General features: G+C 39.5%; 2 protein-coding genes across 4 annotated transcripts; one reads left to right on the forward strand and one right to left on the reverse strand.

Annotated features, from left to right (window-relative positions):
• Window positions 1–870: 870 nt before the first annotated feature.
• slc7a7 (solute carrier family 7 member 7) lies at window positions 871–9,502 on the forward strand. Of its 2 annotated transcripts, XM_067524236.1 has the most exons (11): window positions 871–1,106; window positions 1,699–1,742; window positions 2,893–3,501; window positions 5,771–5,896; window positions 6,069–6,213; window positions 6,786–6,909; window positions 7,019–7,122; window positions 7,238–7,334; window positions 7,449–7,598; window positions 8,276–8,459; window positions 9,052–9,502. In XM_067524236.1, exons 3-11 carry the CDS (start codon window positions 3,015–3,017, stop codon window positions 9,123–9,125), a joined length of 1,491 nt encoding a protein of 496 aa, XP_067380337.1. In that variant the 5' UTR covers window positions 871–1,106; window positions 1,699–1,742; window positions 2,893–3,014; the 3' UTR covers window positions 9,126–9,502. The 2 variants fall into 2 exon arrangements, with proteins under 2 accessions (XP_067380337.1, XP_067380339.1); XM_067524238.1 differs by lacking the exon at window positions 1,699–1,742.
• A 447-nt stretch (window positions 9,503–9,949) lies between these two features.
• oxa1l (OXA1L mitochondrial inner membrane protein) lies at window positions 9,950–15,919 on the reverse strand. 2 transcript variants are annotated; one of them, XM_067524234.1, is made up of 11 exons: window positions 15,761–15,919; window positions 13,995–14,129; window positions 13,637–13,768; window positions 13,252–13,552; window positions 12,909–13,052; window positions 12,706–12,791; window positions 12,210–12,374; window positions 11,857–11,961; window positions 11,562–11,724; window positions 11,342–11,422; window positions 9,950–10,128 (listed from the first exon to the last, which is right to left on the reverse strand). In XM_067524234.1, the coding sequence occupies exons 1-11, from the start codon at window positions 15,869–15,871 to the stop codon at window positions 10,007–10,009; spliced, it is 1,545 nt and encodes a 514-aa protein (XP_067380335.1). In that variant the 5' UTR covers window positions 15,872–15,919; the 3' UTR covers window positions 9,950–10,006. The 2 variants fall into 2 exon arrangements, with proteins under 2 accessions (XP_067380335.1, XP_067380336.1); XM_067524235.1 differs by having other exon boundaries at window positions 13,995–14,126; window positions 15,761–15,912.
• Between the last annotated feature and the right edge of the window lie 470 nt (window positions 15,920–16,389).

The following is a 16,389-nucleotide window of genomic DNA, read 5'->3' on the forward strand; positions in this document are numbered from 1 at the left end:
TATTACACAAATTCCTCATTAAAGAGTAACATTCCTCTGCAGGATGATACATTTTAAAACATTCTACTGTCTGCTATTTTTATTTAAAAAGTCGTAGTCATAACCAATGCATCTTTATGTGACTCACTGCTTTTTGTGGCTGAACTGTCGTGTTGTGAATCTGTTCCCACGTAAAAAAAAACAAACATAGATTTAGATCTCACTGAGTAAACAATGTTATAATGAACTGGCTGTTGTTTGGTGGGTCACTGGCAGATAAGCCCATCAATCATAAACTCAGTTCCTGTGCTTTAGTATTGTTAAAACCCACAAGAGGGAGCCATAGGTCCACAGTTTATTTGACCCTCCTAGCCTATAGATATATGAACATGACTTTTATTGGCCTGTAATTATTTTCTAACTTATGCCAAACATAATTATCATAAAGAAGCTGCTGCCGCTATATTACTATTATAATCAATAGAAATCTGTAAAATTATTTTGTTTTTATTCGTGCGTTTTCCTGTGATAAATTGAAATTGAACTATTCAAACCTAAAATGTGCCAGCTGTTTTAAGAAAGAAGACCACTTCATCAGTTTATTTGTTTAAAACTCACATGTTCTTACAGTGGTTCCTGTCGCCAGTTTTTCTTTGAACTCTGGTTAACGCTGTTAACCAGACTCAATGCTTTTATAATTATGCTTAATGTCCTGAAAGTAGCTCTAACAGCCCAGTTACTCTAAGATGATTGCAGCGCTAATTTAATTAAAACCCTTTAATTTTCTCAGCGAAACTCAACTAGAGACAATGCGAGGAAATTACGTCCCCCACCTCCTCGTCTCCACCTCTGACTGGTTTCCTTGGTAGTAAGGCGCTGGAAACCAGAAGTAGCCTGCATAAAAACCCCAAGTTCATCAGCTGATGAGCGCGGAGGTGGAACCACAGACGGCAGACGCGACGAGAGGTTTATTTTTACTGACAGAAATAGAAAGAAAGTGCAATGAGACGGCAAACTTGGGATGAGAGGTGAACATTATCACACATCTTGTGATCAGTGAGGACCTGCGGAAATGTGTTTTGGACCGTCGGGAGGATCCAAACAACGGTGAGACGCGTCTAGAGAAGGTGAGCCCCCCCCCCTTTTATTTCTCAACACTGCTTTTCCTGCTGATTGATGTAAGCGACACAAGACAATTATAGCCTCGTTTACAACACAGGGACGTCATACTCATAATTCTGAACCTACAATCTCATTTCACGTGTGACTGATTAGAAAAGTTAGAAGTCTTTCCCAAGCAAGTTTGTTGTGTTTAGTCGAAATATCCAACACTTATCCCAAAAGTAAAAGAAGTAGTGGCAAATAAACATTTTTGGAGGCAGAAGCTGGGTTTGATGCATTCAGCTGATATTTCACCTTTCATATCTGATTCCAATATAAGAAACTACATCCTCCAAATAATTAAATGTAAGGTGCATTGATCCATGGCCTTACAGTGGAATCTGGATCATTTCACCCACACTAAACACTTGATTAGAGAGGACATTCTTGATCCAGGATGTAACCTTGAGTAACTCACGAAGGACTATTTATCAGCAGTGTTTGGACCTTGTACTTTGTTTCTGTAAGAGCCTCACCTCTCAGTGTCTGTGGCAGCCATTTGATCACATGCAGGGACACTCAGACTCCTCTCTTTCTCTTTTGCGGTCACTCCTTCAGGAACCCACGTGTTGCTGATCTGCTTCTGCTGCTGCTGCCTAAAGGTATCTGAACTTTCCCGTCTCTCTTACCTTCTCCTCATGAGCTTCATACTGTCACATTTGTGAAAGAGTTCTTAAAATCTGGGGAAATGTGCAGTACAGTGTGTCATTGTGCATGTTGTTCATATCTGACTGTCCCTGTTACATCTCTCTGAGCGGCTTACAGTAGCCTATTTATTACTTAGTGTCTTACTATGCTGGGAATTACGAGACTTCACATTATTTTCAGCATTTCTTTGCTATTTTGTTTACAGTTAAAGTCACTGTTCGTAGTTGTTTGATCACTGTCTGACTTATCTGCTCATCAAGGAATGCTTGAACAGACCAGAAGCTATTTTTGTTAGGTTTAAGATATCTATATGTGGCCATAAATGTTTTAAGTAAAAGCCAGAAGGTAGAAAGAGCAAAGAAAATATCAGCAGATACATGGCAGAGATTGTCATTGAATTCACTTTGAAACTCAAGCTGCCTCTGAACTTTTTTAATCAAATACACGCTTTCACTCAAACAAATGAAGCCTAGGTGCTGACTTTTTCATTCAAAACTCCATTAAGAATTTGTTGGATTTCCTGTAATTTAACTGTAAATGTAAGTGCCTTTGTACTACATAATATTGTGGAAAGTGGAGCTTATTGATTCAGAGTGACAGTATCTCATTGAGGCCAGTCATGCAGGAAGGTGAATGAACATGTAGCCTTAATATGTGTCTGTCTCATAATTTAACTCCATCATGCTGAGGATAATGAACTTTGGAAAACATGTGACCAGCCACTATGCTGACACACTCAAAGTCTGCGTATGTGAGCCAGGTTAGTGGGCGTCTATCAGTCCAAATGTGTTTCTTGAATTCTTTCTTAGCGTACGGTTACTAATGAAGAGCCAGTGTTTTCAGGCATGTGGCATGTTTGCTCCTCTCCCTCACTCTCTGTCAATAAAAAGCCATTTGCTGCGCAGCCTAATGGCTCCCCAATCCAAAAACTGCTCTCATTTCCAACAACAGCATCAACTACTGCTCCTACATTAGGTTTTAGCATGTAAATATGTTTTTGCTTGACTACATTTGGACAGAAATGAAAAAGCTTAATTTGTTGATGACAAATGACTTTCCATGGTAACAGCATCACTAATATGACCTTGTGTGTTGCCTCCACAGATGGCAGGAGATTACCATAGATAACTGGAAAAAAGCCTAATCTTCGGTCTCCCTTCAAGACCAAAAAATATATTTTGAAAACAGCAAATTAATTCAAAAAGCAAAAAAAAAAAAAAATTATAATGGCAGCCGCTGCACCAACACACGAGACATCCAATGGCGGCCCACCATCTGTGAAGTCGGAAGTCTCTCAGGAGTCAATGAAGCTGAAGAAGGAGATCTCCCTCCTGAATGGGGTCTGTCTGATCGTGGGCAACATGATCGGCTCTGGGATCTTCGTCTCCCCCAAGGGCGTCCTCATCCACAGCGCCTCCTACGGCCTCTCCCTGGTTGTGTGGACCATTGGGGGCATCTTCTCTGTGTTTGGGGCCCTGTGCTACGCTGAGCTGGGGACCACTATCACCAAGTCGGGGGCCTCCTACGCCTACATCCTGGAGGCCTTCGGGGGTTTCCTGGCCTTCATTCGCCTGTGGACATCGCTGCTGATCATTGAGCCCACCAGCCAGGCCGTCATAGCTATCACATTCTCTAACTACATGATGCAGCCCATCTTTCCAACTTGTATAGCTCCATACTTGGCCAACAGGTTGTTGGCTGCTGCTTGCATATGTAAGTACACAAAGAGAGTGTGTGAATGTGTAATCGCTGAATGTGTCACGTGTCACGTGACAAGTGTGTTTAAGAAATTAAAAGAATTATGGTCACATTTGGTTTCACATTATAGAAAAATCACATGCACTTTAGAGACAAGAGAAGTGAAAAATGGTGACATGACAGCTGTGGTCAGCAGGCCTGCAGCAGCAAGTCCCAGCTAAAAGAGGAAGTGAGGAGGAATAATGGAAAAAGCAATTTTACTCAATCTCAGAGCCACGATTTACTCATGTTGAGCTAGCCTTTTTGTGTGGATGTGGCCCAGATTGCCAAGGTAACTAGAACACGATGTCACTGAGAAAGAGCAAAGCTGGCAGACTAAAAGAAAAACTGCTCACCAAGGCAACTAAAGGCAACTTCAGAGGCAAAGAAATACTAACAATCAGGCAACCAGACACTGAGACAAGAAGCCACAAAGAGGGAGAGCATATTCAGGCAGCATCTTTCAGATGAGCCGCAGTATTTGAGATAAAATATCTACATAATGTCTTCATTTGCAAGAAATATTAGTCTTCCATTCCTTTATTCTCCGACCACCTTGAAAGCCATAAATGGACAAATGCGCACTTAAATCCACGTAAATACGCACTTGTGCCATGCACCGATAAGCAGCGGTCAGAGCAGGACTGAAAGTGCTGATAGCTGAGAGATAAAGTCCTCACTGCAGGGAGACTCTGACCTGAGACGCTAACAGGCCACTGACAGCTCAGCAGCACAGAAGTGAAGCTGAAAATCAAACTAAACCTGTATCTTGTCAGTTTCTTTAAAAAGCTTTTTGTCTGAAACTAGGACTCTGTATTCTTCCGGTTTCGGTATCACATTGACCCCCAGTTAATATTAACCATATTTTGGTTCAAATTAGGTTACTCTTTGTTATAATTGTTAAAAGGTAACATATATCCTCTATTATCTTAACTGCTGGCACGGATTCTCATATAAATGATGTTGGTTCATGTGTGCAGAAGCTCATTTATGCACGAAGAGAAAAGGATGAAAATTTATGTCAAAATCCAGAAGGAACCAAATATACATTGTTTATATTTCCTTATTTAAAAAAATCAATTGCATATCAATTCAATTGACATCCAGAGGGTTTTTAAAGATTTTCATTTCACTTCACAGCTGGACTACGTTTCTCACACTCTTTCACACCTCCCACCCGTATAACCTTTCACTGTCAACACACCACACCTCTACTTCTGTGCGGCACAGTCTCCTTCTCCATCGCTCATCGCTGGCCGCCTCCATCTGACGCATTATGTTTTGTTGTGTTTGAGCGAGTCTCCTGTTGGGAACGAGCTTATTATGATCCCCGACCGGTCAATGCAGCGGAAGATGATATTGTTATGATTTGTCCCCTCACTGTGGCTAGTGGCCAGAAACGAGGAGGTTCTGTAATCCCGTTTCGTGGCTTGACTGATTTGGAAGATAGTCTGAGTTTGATTAGTGTCGTCTGTGGGCGGGGGTGCTCTGAACTCGATGCTACTGTACACAAAATACATTCACTCAGCTTTTTTGCAGGTGAATGTGTTATATTAGCGCTTTTAAGACATAATGAAAATTACTTTAATTTTAAAAAGGTTTTTGACAGAAAAGAGAAAAATGATTCACACTGTAATTAAATGAATTATTATCTGCGCTAATTATTAACAATTGTGTCTTTCACAATGAGTGTTCACAAAATGTTCACACTAGTTTAAACTATTATTAGGGATCATGTGCTGATAAGAGGTTAGGGAGAGATAAGTAACAGGCAGAAACACATAAACATGTTTTCCAAGGACATCAATGCTGCTCAAAGGGAAGGGGTTCACAAAGAAAAGAAAGCAGAAGGCGAGAACACTTTTGGTTCAGGCAGTGGATAAAAAAGTTAAAATAGTCTCAAATCACCAACTTCATTGAGAAACAAGGTCATCAAATCAGTGCTGGTTTCACAACTCACTTCTTTCAAGTTTTGTCTGAACTCCATGTACCTGTTTGGCCTTGTGTGTGTGCATGTGCATGACATTGTATGTGCTGCACTCAGCTGTTTCCTCGTCTGAAAACAACAGGCCAGTGTGCTTGAGTCAGCAACAGCGTTTCCTTAAATCAGCCAAAGTGCCACACAGAAACAAGCTGGAACTCTCACAGTTTACTGAGCAAATGTCACCACTGATACTGTTGAATAGTTTGTTTGTGCGTGTGTGTGTGAGTAATAAATGTGTATTTACGATCTGTTTCTTCTCAGGTCTCCTGACCTTTGTGAACTGTGCTTATGTGAAGTGGGGCACCAGGGTCCAGGACATCTTCACCTACGCAAAAGTCATCGCTCTCATTGCTGTCATCATCACAGGCCTGGTGAAAATTGGCCAAGGTGCTGAAGCCATCACTACTCCTAGTCTTATGTTGGAAAAGAACATTAAAGTGAATGCTTGGGAGCTATAAGTGACAAGATAATTATATTACATCAACAATCCCCTGATAATGGACACTGAGAAAATGAATTGCAGTGGGCTAATATTAATAACTGTGTTGGTGGTTTGCAGGTCAGACACAGAACTTTGAGGGTCTGTTCGATGGCTCATCTCAGGACCCTGGGGACATTGCTCTGGCTCTGTACTCGGCTCTGTTCTCCTACTCTGGCTGGGACACCCTCAACTTTGTCACGGAAGAAATTAAAAACCCAGAGAGGTGAGGAGGCCGCGAAAGGTTATAAGTGATACTGGGTGAATTGCTTTATTTTAGGCCAGTGCTTCTGACGATAAATTTCAGAAGAATAATAGATTGTGAAACATATTTTGAGAATAAGTCTCTATGATATAACATTTTACACTCTTAATTTACTGTGCCAGCTAAACCACAAGGATGTTCGGAAGCAATTAACCAACCAAATTGTCTCTGTGTGTCTGAACTGAAGCACAATAATGTCCATAGCAGTAGTGGTTGCAATATTTTAGTCTGACCGACACACTGACATTGCTGTACATGAAGAGGTTTGTTGTTCCACACTGAATATATGTGTGGGAGTGTGTGTGTGTTTCAGCTGTTTGCTGCGATTCACACACATGCGACTGGATCACAGGAGCTCCCAAGGAAATGATCAATCTCACCTTATCCCAGTTCCCATCCTTCCCCCACCCAAAGGGTCAATCAGTTCTTGACCCATTGACTCCTGACAAACCCTTTACTTCATTATTACCCTATTAAACGCTCCTTTTCTTACTCCTTTGCTTCCCTCTGCTGTTTATTTGTGTGAATTACAGGAACCTGCCACTGGCCATTGCTATCTCAATGCCCATAGTGACAGTGATCTACATTCTGACCAATGTGGCCTACTACACCATCCTCCCCATCAATGCAATCTTGGACAGTGATGCTGTTGCTGTGGTAAGGGCCTGTCATCCTCGTTAAGTCACTTTATTTTAGCTCTGACAAACAAACGGTATATTTACTAACTGCAGCTTTTGCTAAAGTTTCTTCCCTCTTCTCCTTCCAGACCTTTGCAGATCAGGTGTTTGGGGTGATGAACTGGACTATCCCCCTTGCTGTGGCTCTCTCCTGCTTTGGAGGACTAAACGCCTCCATCCTGGCCGCCTCCAGGTGAGCGATTCTGCCTTTTTTAGGATTAAATATACTTTTTGTATGAAACCCCCCACTCAGTCCATCTGCAAGCCCCATCATCACCACTCTGCTGCATATGTTTGTGTCTCTAAAGGCTGTTCTTCGTGGGCTCAAGAGAGGGCCACCTGCCCGACTACCTGTGCATGATCCATGTCCATCGCTACACTCCCATCCCCGCCCTGCTCTTTAACGTCAGTCAGCTCTTAACATCCTTTTCATTTCTTTTGTGTAAACACGTTTTTTAGCTTTCATGGATTCTGTCTTTACATTCCCCCCCAAACACTGTATTTCCTATTCCCCTGCAGGGCATCATGGCGCTGATCTACCTGTGTGTGGAAGACGTCTTCAGGTTGATAAACTACTACAGCTTCAGCTACTGGTTGTTTGTAGGTCTGTCCATTTTGGGGCAACTGTACCTGCGGTGGAAGCAGCCAGACAGAAAGAGACCTCTAAAGGTAATTCAGTTAAATATTCTTCTCCAGATGCTGCAGGAAATTAAGAGCTTCAATCTTCTAAAAACATTTATGGTTATGAATGTACTCCACTGACTTAGTACTGCACTCCTGTAACACTTTCACTGCAGACATGTAAGAAAATCTTATGCAGCAACAATTTTTTTTTTTGTTTGTTTAGAACTTTTCATCTGCATTGTCTAAAACTTGAGTTTCTATAGTTTGATTGGGGCTTTTGTTGATATACCAGTAGCAGTGAATGTAGCCTCAGCATCAAAAAAAGATCAACAGCTTGTTCCTCAAGGAGTTGCCACAGCAGAACATGTTCCACATGTGGATTTGGCATGAGTTTTTAAGCCAGATGCCCTTCTATTTTTAACTAGGCATGGGACCGGCACCAAGGTTGCCTTTGGTGGATGGGTGGGGTCACACCTGGTGGGGTAGGATTTGAACCCATGGCCTTCTATATCCCTGCCTAATGCTCTACCACTGATCCACCAGGCCATCAGCATGAAATCAGCTTATTTATTGTCACATTTAGAAGTATAGTTTCTCTCTGACCATTTCCTTGAGTTTGTTGTATTTCATTGAAGCCCCCATGTTCAGTTTGTACTGAAAAATTACAGTACCTATATAATTTTTTTCTTTCATCTCACCTTTTTTTTCTCTTGCTCACACAGCTAAGTCTCTTCTACCCCATCATTTTCTGCCTCCTCACCATTTTCCTGGTGGTGGTGCCAATCTACAGTGACACCATCAACTCTCTAATTGGCATAGCAATTGCCCTCTCGGGAGTCCCCGTTTACTTCCTCTGCTGCTACACTCCTGCTCACAAGAGGCCAATCTGGCTAAGGAGCTTCATTGGTAAGAGACTTGAAGAATTTCCTCACTGATTTTGTTGGATTCAGCAGTTATTACTTTTTTTTAATGGAATAGTCTTGAATACTCAGTGAATACTAAATCATTAGCAATATTTTTTCTTTATTCAGCTACCTATTAGCTACTATACAAAAGCCTTTGTGGATATATTAAATGTGAATTTTTGTGTTATTACTCAACAATTACACTCAGCAATCGTGGGCCTTAGTGCATAAACTGTAATATTATATATTTTTACTACTAATGTACCATATATTAATGGGTACAATCATTGCACCAATTCAATAATTTGATATTTTCACACTTTACTAAAGTTATTATAGGTTATCTGAATTCTTGTTCTTTTCTGCTTTATGTAAAACGGCTGCTGTGACGCTGCAATTTCCTTTGTTTATATTCATCAATGCTTTATATTTTCAATCTATTCACTACCTCAAATTAGATGCATGATATCCCATATGACAGAAATATTAAGTCACCTATTCATGAATACAATTTAGAGTGAATTTATAATATTTACTGTTGTTTAATTTTTGTTGATGTAAATATAACATTTCCAAATCTGCATCTCTTTTAGCTAAATCTGGAGTGCTGATTCAGAAGGTATGCTTCTCCGTTCTGACTGAAATGGACACTGACAAAGCAGAGTAGCAACGTTCGGTTTTAACACACTGCAGAACACAGATGACGCACAAACAGACCTTAACCAACCTTAACTCCTCCTGGCTCATCACTGCTGCTACAAGGACTCAAAGGAGGAGCATTTGGGCTTGAGCTTGACCTGCTCTCTGACCAGTTGACCATCACACTGGGGCTAATATTAATAAATAATTGAATGACAACTCCCAGGTGCTTAATGGCAAAATTTCCCTTTAGCTGTGCAAGTTCAGAGAACACATTTTATTACACAGCTGAAGAAATCAACAATTGATTTAAACACATAACTGTATGTATTAGTAGATTTAATTTTATCTGAATCCAGGTATTTTTGTGAGAGATTACATAAATGCATTTTGATTTTAATGGAAGGTGGCAAATTATATTTGTGGTTTGTTTAAGTGGCACATCTGTGAAACACTGCTGACCTTATAAACAACCATGATGTTATTTGCACAAATAAATATACTAAAGGAGATTAGAGCCCCATCTCATAGGGAGCGTAAAGCTCATAAAAAGTGTTATACTGTCCACTACAAGGTCTAGGAAAGTAAAGGGCTATTTTTACACAAATTCACTTTTTTATGCATTATCTGACTTAAACACTGGCTTTTAAAGGCAAAAGAGTTGCAAGCATATTTATATTAAAATTACTTGTGGACAAAATAAATTAACTGTTTTCTTTCAATTTCTTCAAAGATGTTTCTGTGTAAGTGGACTTAAATTAACAATATAGAGTCCAGAGTAGATGTTATGAGCCAGATTTTACCTTTTAATTAGAATAACACATTATCACAACCGCTTCCCAAACTACCCACTTTTCTATTCATAAATATGTATATACATAATTTTATTATGTAGCTGTGATATAAGATTTATACAATAGTGTCCTTCCATGGCCTTGTCTTGCCCCCAGCTGTCTTGTTTTTAGCTGATGCTGCTGCCATAGGAGGGGGCTGCTGCACAGGATTATGGGTAAACGTCTGCCTAAGCGGACCTGCAGAAAAAAAGTGCAAATAATGACTTTCAGAAATGATGAACTGAACTAAATACATGTATTAGTGTTTGTCGTAAACATAATAGTTTAAGGATGCTTCAAGCATTTAGAGGCAGCAGAAAACCATTTTGAGCTTACAGCTCAATCTAGTGACCAGGATGTGTAAGTACATTTTAAAAAGACTTAAGTCTCGATGACCATAGGTGAGCTGTTATTGATATTATACAACATAAACTGAAAACCCTAAAAAGCCAAGCTGTTCCTTTGCATAAATACTAAAAAATGGTACAAAACATGCATGTCTGATGCAAAGCTGCAACTAATTAATATTAATCTACAAATTATTTTCCTAAATGATTGGTTCTTTGGTCTATACAAAGGCACTAAATAGTCCAAAATACCCATTACAAGACAACCAACCACCAACAGTTAAAATTTAAAAATCATACTTTTCTTCTTTTTTCTTTAAATGAACATTACCTTGCAAAAGGAACAAACTAATCATTTCAGTGCTAGTCTAAAAACTACAATTACTGCATTACTGTTGTATGTCTAATTTAACCAGTCAAGTTGCAGTTTACATACTCATCTGACCAGACAGGTTACCCAGGAACGTTTATGCTAAATCTAGAGAAATTCCCTCTAGTTTCTAAGATTTCTTGTTGATGAGAATAGAATGGACACAATGCCTTCAACGATGGATGTCACCAGTGAAAAATGCATAAAAACAAAACAGTGCAGTAAAAACACAACAGTCCTAGATACTCAGACTGCAGATACTGTGAATTCTGCAAAAAAAGTATTCTGTTTAATCTTCCAGTATTCAGACTTGATAAAAGTCTATAATCCATATTCATCCTAGAGCCGATGCTGCAGTGCATTTTATTGGTGAGCCCTGTTTTCGAGTAAAGAACGTGTACTTTCAGAGGAAGATATTTGATTATTATTTTTTTTAGTTCTTAGTTTACTTCCTCATTGTTTTTAATGTAAAGGGATTAACAGCAAAAAAGAAAAAACGTCAGAGTTTATATGACTAAAAGCTAAAACTAAATAAACATGTAGTATTACAATTCCAAAGACTTTTCCCCCCTCATTTCTTTATCTAAGTTTTTGGAGTTTACTCAATTTTTACAAACGGCTCTTTTGAGCTCTTTCTTTTGAAGTCAAACATGGTAAAGTTAAAATGAAGTCATGAACTCATTGTGGAACTGACCTTTAGAAGCAAGGTCGAGGTGATTTTTGATCCTCTTTTCCCTCTCTTCCAGCTGCTGAGCCAGCTGAGCATTCTTCCAGCCTGAAGACCAAATTTAAAACATGGAAAAAGACAAAATTAATTTGTTGAGCTACTCAAAAGATAAATCGCTAAACAATGTAACTACTGATAGTCACTCAATGACTGTCCCGATCTTTTAGATTTATTATTTTCCACTAACCCTTCTTTATGCTTGTGATGAAGCCATCATTTTGAGGAAGGACAGAGGTTGGGTGTTTGATCCTCTCTGGAATCTTCAGTCTCTCTCTAATCAGAGGGTGTCTGAGCAGACCCACTTGAACCAAGGAGAAGCAGTTAGAAGTCAACCAGTAGGTGAACACCGCCTGAAGATAGTTGAAGAATTTTAATCACTCCAGAATCTGGAGGAGCAGGTAGTTTAACCATTCGTTATGTATGATGTGAAGTTAAAACACTGAACAAGAAAAATTCCAAAAATAAGTGAATGTCTGACTAACTGTGGGGAAGTTAATAGTGAGCGGGAGGATGACAAGGGGCATGATCCTAAACACAGTCTTCATGGCTCTCAGATTAGGGTTGTCGATACCAGACTCTGCCCCCAGCTAAAAGAGAAAAAAAAAATCATTGTGGTGACTGCTTTTTTTTTTTTTTTTTTTTTTAGACATTTTATTATATAAAATGTCATCAGCTTCTAGGAAAAGTATAACAACTTATGAAAACTTTGTCAGAAAATTTTAGTCCTATTATTCTCATAATTAAAGGATTAGGTCATATTCAGGCATGCATGATAAAAACCAAAGCATTTTAATGTTCCTATGACCTTTCTTTGTGAAAGGAAAATTTGCCTTACCTCCAGGATGAAGAACATGGTTCCAGTGACAGCCAGAGGCAGAATATAAAAAGGGTCTCCTAAGGTGAGGTCTGGAAACCACAGCAAACCTCCTGTCTGCATGCTGGGCACTGGCAGATAGGCCATCTTCCTCAGTGCGATGAAAAAGGAGATGAAGATTGGCGCCTGGAAGAAATAAACATCTGACTTGATTATTTAACATTAATTTTTTGATCTGTAGGGTTAGGGTTCGGGTCTGTAGCTTGATTATTTGATTATTTATGACAGGGCAGTTCATAAATAATGAAGACAAATATCAGATGAGTACATAATTGTAGATATTAGAAGAAGAAGACAGTTGACAGATTTGACAGTATTTTAAAAAAGAACACAGAAAAAAATCCAATATACAGAATAAGTCTAATATTATAGATGACTTTGCCCAAAACATTAGACATATTGTGTTTTGAACTGATTTGCAAAAAAAGGCAGAATCCACATTAAGTGACAAACTGACCTGCACCAAAGGTACCAGGAAGCCACGAAGAGGATTCACATCGTGTTTCTTCTGGAACAAGTTCAGGTCAGAGTAGGCTTTAGCAACTGCAACATAGAAACAGCATCTCAAGACAAGATTATCTCTCTCTAGCACACACATACACACAAACTCACATCTATAGTGTAATGGAAAAAAATGCAATGAAGAAAGAGGAATTTTACATTCAAATTTGTTTCCACTTTGTTTTGCCTCGGTCATTCTGTTGGTGAGTTTGGTCATTTCAGGCAGCACATTGTTCAGCTTGGCTGCCTCTCTCTGGCCCTTGACTATGACTGGAAACACAGCCAAACGAGCCAACACCGTTCCTATGTATATTGGCCAAATTAAGAAAAGTAAAAAATAAAATGAGGATGATGAAAAGACACTAGAAGCACTGTAAGTACTGATTAAAGTGGCATTTATAGACATCCCCCTTTCATACCAATATAACTCTTATCAACTACTTTTCTATAATGCCACCTTTCTTTTATACTGGCCTAATTTCTTTTGTTAATCCGTGCTTACCTACGACGATTGCTCCCCACCAGGGCAAACCGAGATCAATGTGCATAAACTCTAAGAAGTTCTGGATCAGTCCCACTGGTGTGTAGCCAGCTAGTCCTAGCTCTGCTAAACTGGCTTCTGCACCTGAAGCCTGCAGGACCTCCAACGCAGTTGGTGCAGCATCAGCCACTTGCTCAATGACTGGCTGTGTTAAAATAGGGGTGGGGTCAGCTGACACAAGTTCAGTGAAGGAATCTGAGATTGTAGGAGGAGGAAAGCTGTCTGCTACTGGTGCTGCTGCTGAAACACTTTCAACTGTGATCTAGAAATATCAATGAAAATGGCAAGTTAGAATTTAATTGAGCCCTTGGACAGATTATTAAACCTCAGACATAATCTAAGTCACCTGTTCAGTGATTGATTGTGTGATGATGGGAGTGGGGTGAGAGGGGAGAGAGACAGAGAAGGACTCCAGGACTGGAGGACTGTTGGGAACTTCCACCACTGGAGCTGAAATGGCCCCATCCTCAGATAGGATCTGGAAACACATTAGAACATATGAAACATATTAAATTGGTATTGAATTTACTCATTGGTTAGCATGTTTTTTAAAAGAGACTATAGATTTTAAATTTAATAATGCCTTCTGATGCGGTGATGTTTATTTACATCAGTAATAAATGGAAACAAAGTTGTAAAAAAACACATTTAAACATCTTTGAAAGGCACAAGAGGCTTTGTTCCATTTGTGAGTGGTTGTTCACCTGTGTGCTGTTGTGTCTGACAGCAGTGGTGTTTACCCACAGGAACTTTCCACGATGTCTGTGACCCAGCAGAGTCCTGGTGGCAGGACTTTGGCACTCAAACACTGTGTGCAGATGAGACCTCTGGAGCAACTGCTGTTTGGTAACAGAGGGACAATCAGTCACACTTTACACAATAAACTACAACCTTATTAAACATATGGGGTCTGTAGCTGTGTCATCTTATTAAACAGCAGTAAGGAACAATTGTCTTCAAAAAAACGTTTGGGGATCCATCAATTATCTGTGATCGCTTATCCTATTTGGGTAGTGGGGGGTTAGAACCTTAGAACCTATCCCAGCTTTCATCAGTCTAGACACTGGACAGGGTCCCAGTCTATCTCAGGGCTACAGAGAGACATACACAGACACAACCGTTCACACTCACATTCACACCTACGGGCAATTTCAGAGTCACCAATTAATCTAACACGCATGTTTTTTGGACTGTGGGAGGAAACGCATGCAAGCACAAGGAGAACATGCAAACTCCACACGGAAAGGCCAGGGCGTGAACCCACAACCTTCTTGCTGTAAGGTGTCAGCACTAACCACTCCTCCACCGTGCTAAAAACTAACCACAGATAAAGAAATATGACAGAAAATTAAAAGGAAATATTTTAATATATCACAAAATTCCAAATGATCAAGAAACATGTTTGCATTCTCAAATATGAGTGCTTTTTATTTAGTTTTTGTCCAGTTAGTGGGTTGAAAAAAAGTAATAATAGGCTCTGAGAAGTATTTTTTAACAACTAAACAAGATCTTTTATAAGATAACCTAATTCAGAGAAGACATGCATAATAATATGCTTCTTTTTCTTATTTTCTTATTTTAATTAAGGAAAACCAGATCTCAGACCTTCAACTCAACCAAGAATTACACTATATTTGTCATGTAAATTGAAATACTACCAAAAGAAATTTTGTCCCATAAAAATAACTTACTTTAAATGCATCAGCATCTTTGCAGTAGAAACTGGATAACAAAAAATATTTTATTTGACTAAATAATTAAGACAACATAATTCACGCATCGTTCGCCTGCCTACATTAATGACAAACCTATCAGCCAGTAAACTTGAAGTGGTTTATTATTTAACACTACTGAGACCATTAGTTTGATAATCAACTTTTGTATGGCAGAAATTAAGCGAGTCATTTGTCCTTACACAGTATTGCATAAGTGTTGCCTTCATAATAATATGTGGAAAATAATTGGTCTGAAAAAATCGCGTTTTAAACCATGTGAACTTAAACCTCAGTAAAACTAGGTGAGCAACCAGCTTAAGTAAAACATCGCTGGGCAGGGTATTTCTACAATGCGGCTGGGTTTAAAGTATATTACATTTTAATTGCTTAGATTTAACCCGCTCCTAACGCTTAAACTTAAGCAATAATTTACTCAAGGAAAATACTATGGTAGTTGCTGGCAGTGCTGACAGAGACCTTCCAGGCTGTGGACACACTCTCGTGCACTTGATCGGTGATCTTAAACACGTAACGTTATTGTTCGCGTTTGCTACACTGCCCATATTTCTCTTTTGTAAAAACCGCCAATTTAGCTGGTTTATTATTATTTTTGCAATATTACTGTCTTCTTTACTGCAGAGGCTTTTACTGTCAAAGTCACTGCTAGCCGGCTAGCGAGTTAGCCGAAGAAAGTCGTTTGTTGTGTCATTGTTCCAGAAGCAGGGACGAAATACTAAACAAGTAAAAAGACCTACGTGGGTCCAAAGCTTTGAAAGAGCATGGTGGCCTTCGCTCAGTTTTCCAGTCTGTCTTAGGAAACACCGGGCTAAACAGCCCGGAGTCACCCCGCTCCTGAGAGCAGCCATGTTCACAGCAAGGGAAACCTGCTACGGAAAGCACGAGTACTCAATACACATTTTTCACACTTCCGCATTTCTCAACCGGAAGCTGCCGATAAAAGGCTGTCTAACTTCCGCTGTTAATCATTACAAACGAAAAAAAAAAAGGCAGAATCTAAAAACTGAAAGAAACAGACACATTTGTCCTTTCGCTTGTTTTTTAAAAAATCCAAAACTTAAAAAAAAAAAGATGAGTGCAAGACGAAAAACAAGTTCTGAGGTACAAAGAGGTAGCGTGCACGTTTGTAGTCAGCACTTCACACTTCTTGTTTTTTTCATTAAGACTGTTCCCTTTCAGGGGTCGCTACAGTGGATAATCTGCCTCCATCTAACCCTATCCTTTGCATCCTCTTCTGTCACATCAACTAACTTTATGTCCATCCATAAATCTCCTCTTTGGTGTTCCTCTAGACTTCCTGCCTGGCAGCTCCAACCTCAGCATCCCTCTACCGATATATTCATAGTCTCTCCTCTGAATAATTCCA

This window comes from Channa argus, chromosome 12, assembly GCF_033026475.1.
Source record: "Channa argus isolate prfri chromosome 12, Channa argus male v1.0, whole genome shotgun sequence".
NCBI classification, from domain to species: domain Eukaryota; kingdom Metazoa; phylum Chordata; class Actinopteri; order Anabantiformes; family Channidae; genus Channa; species Channa argus.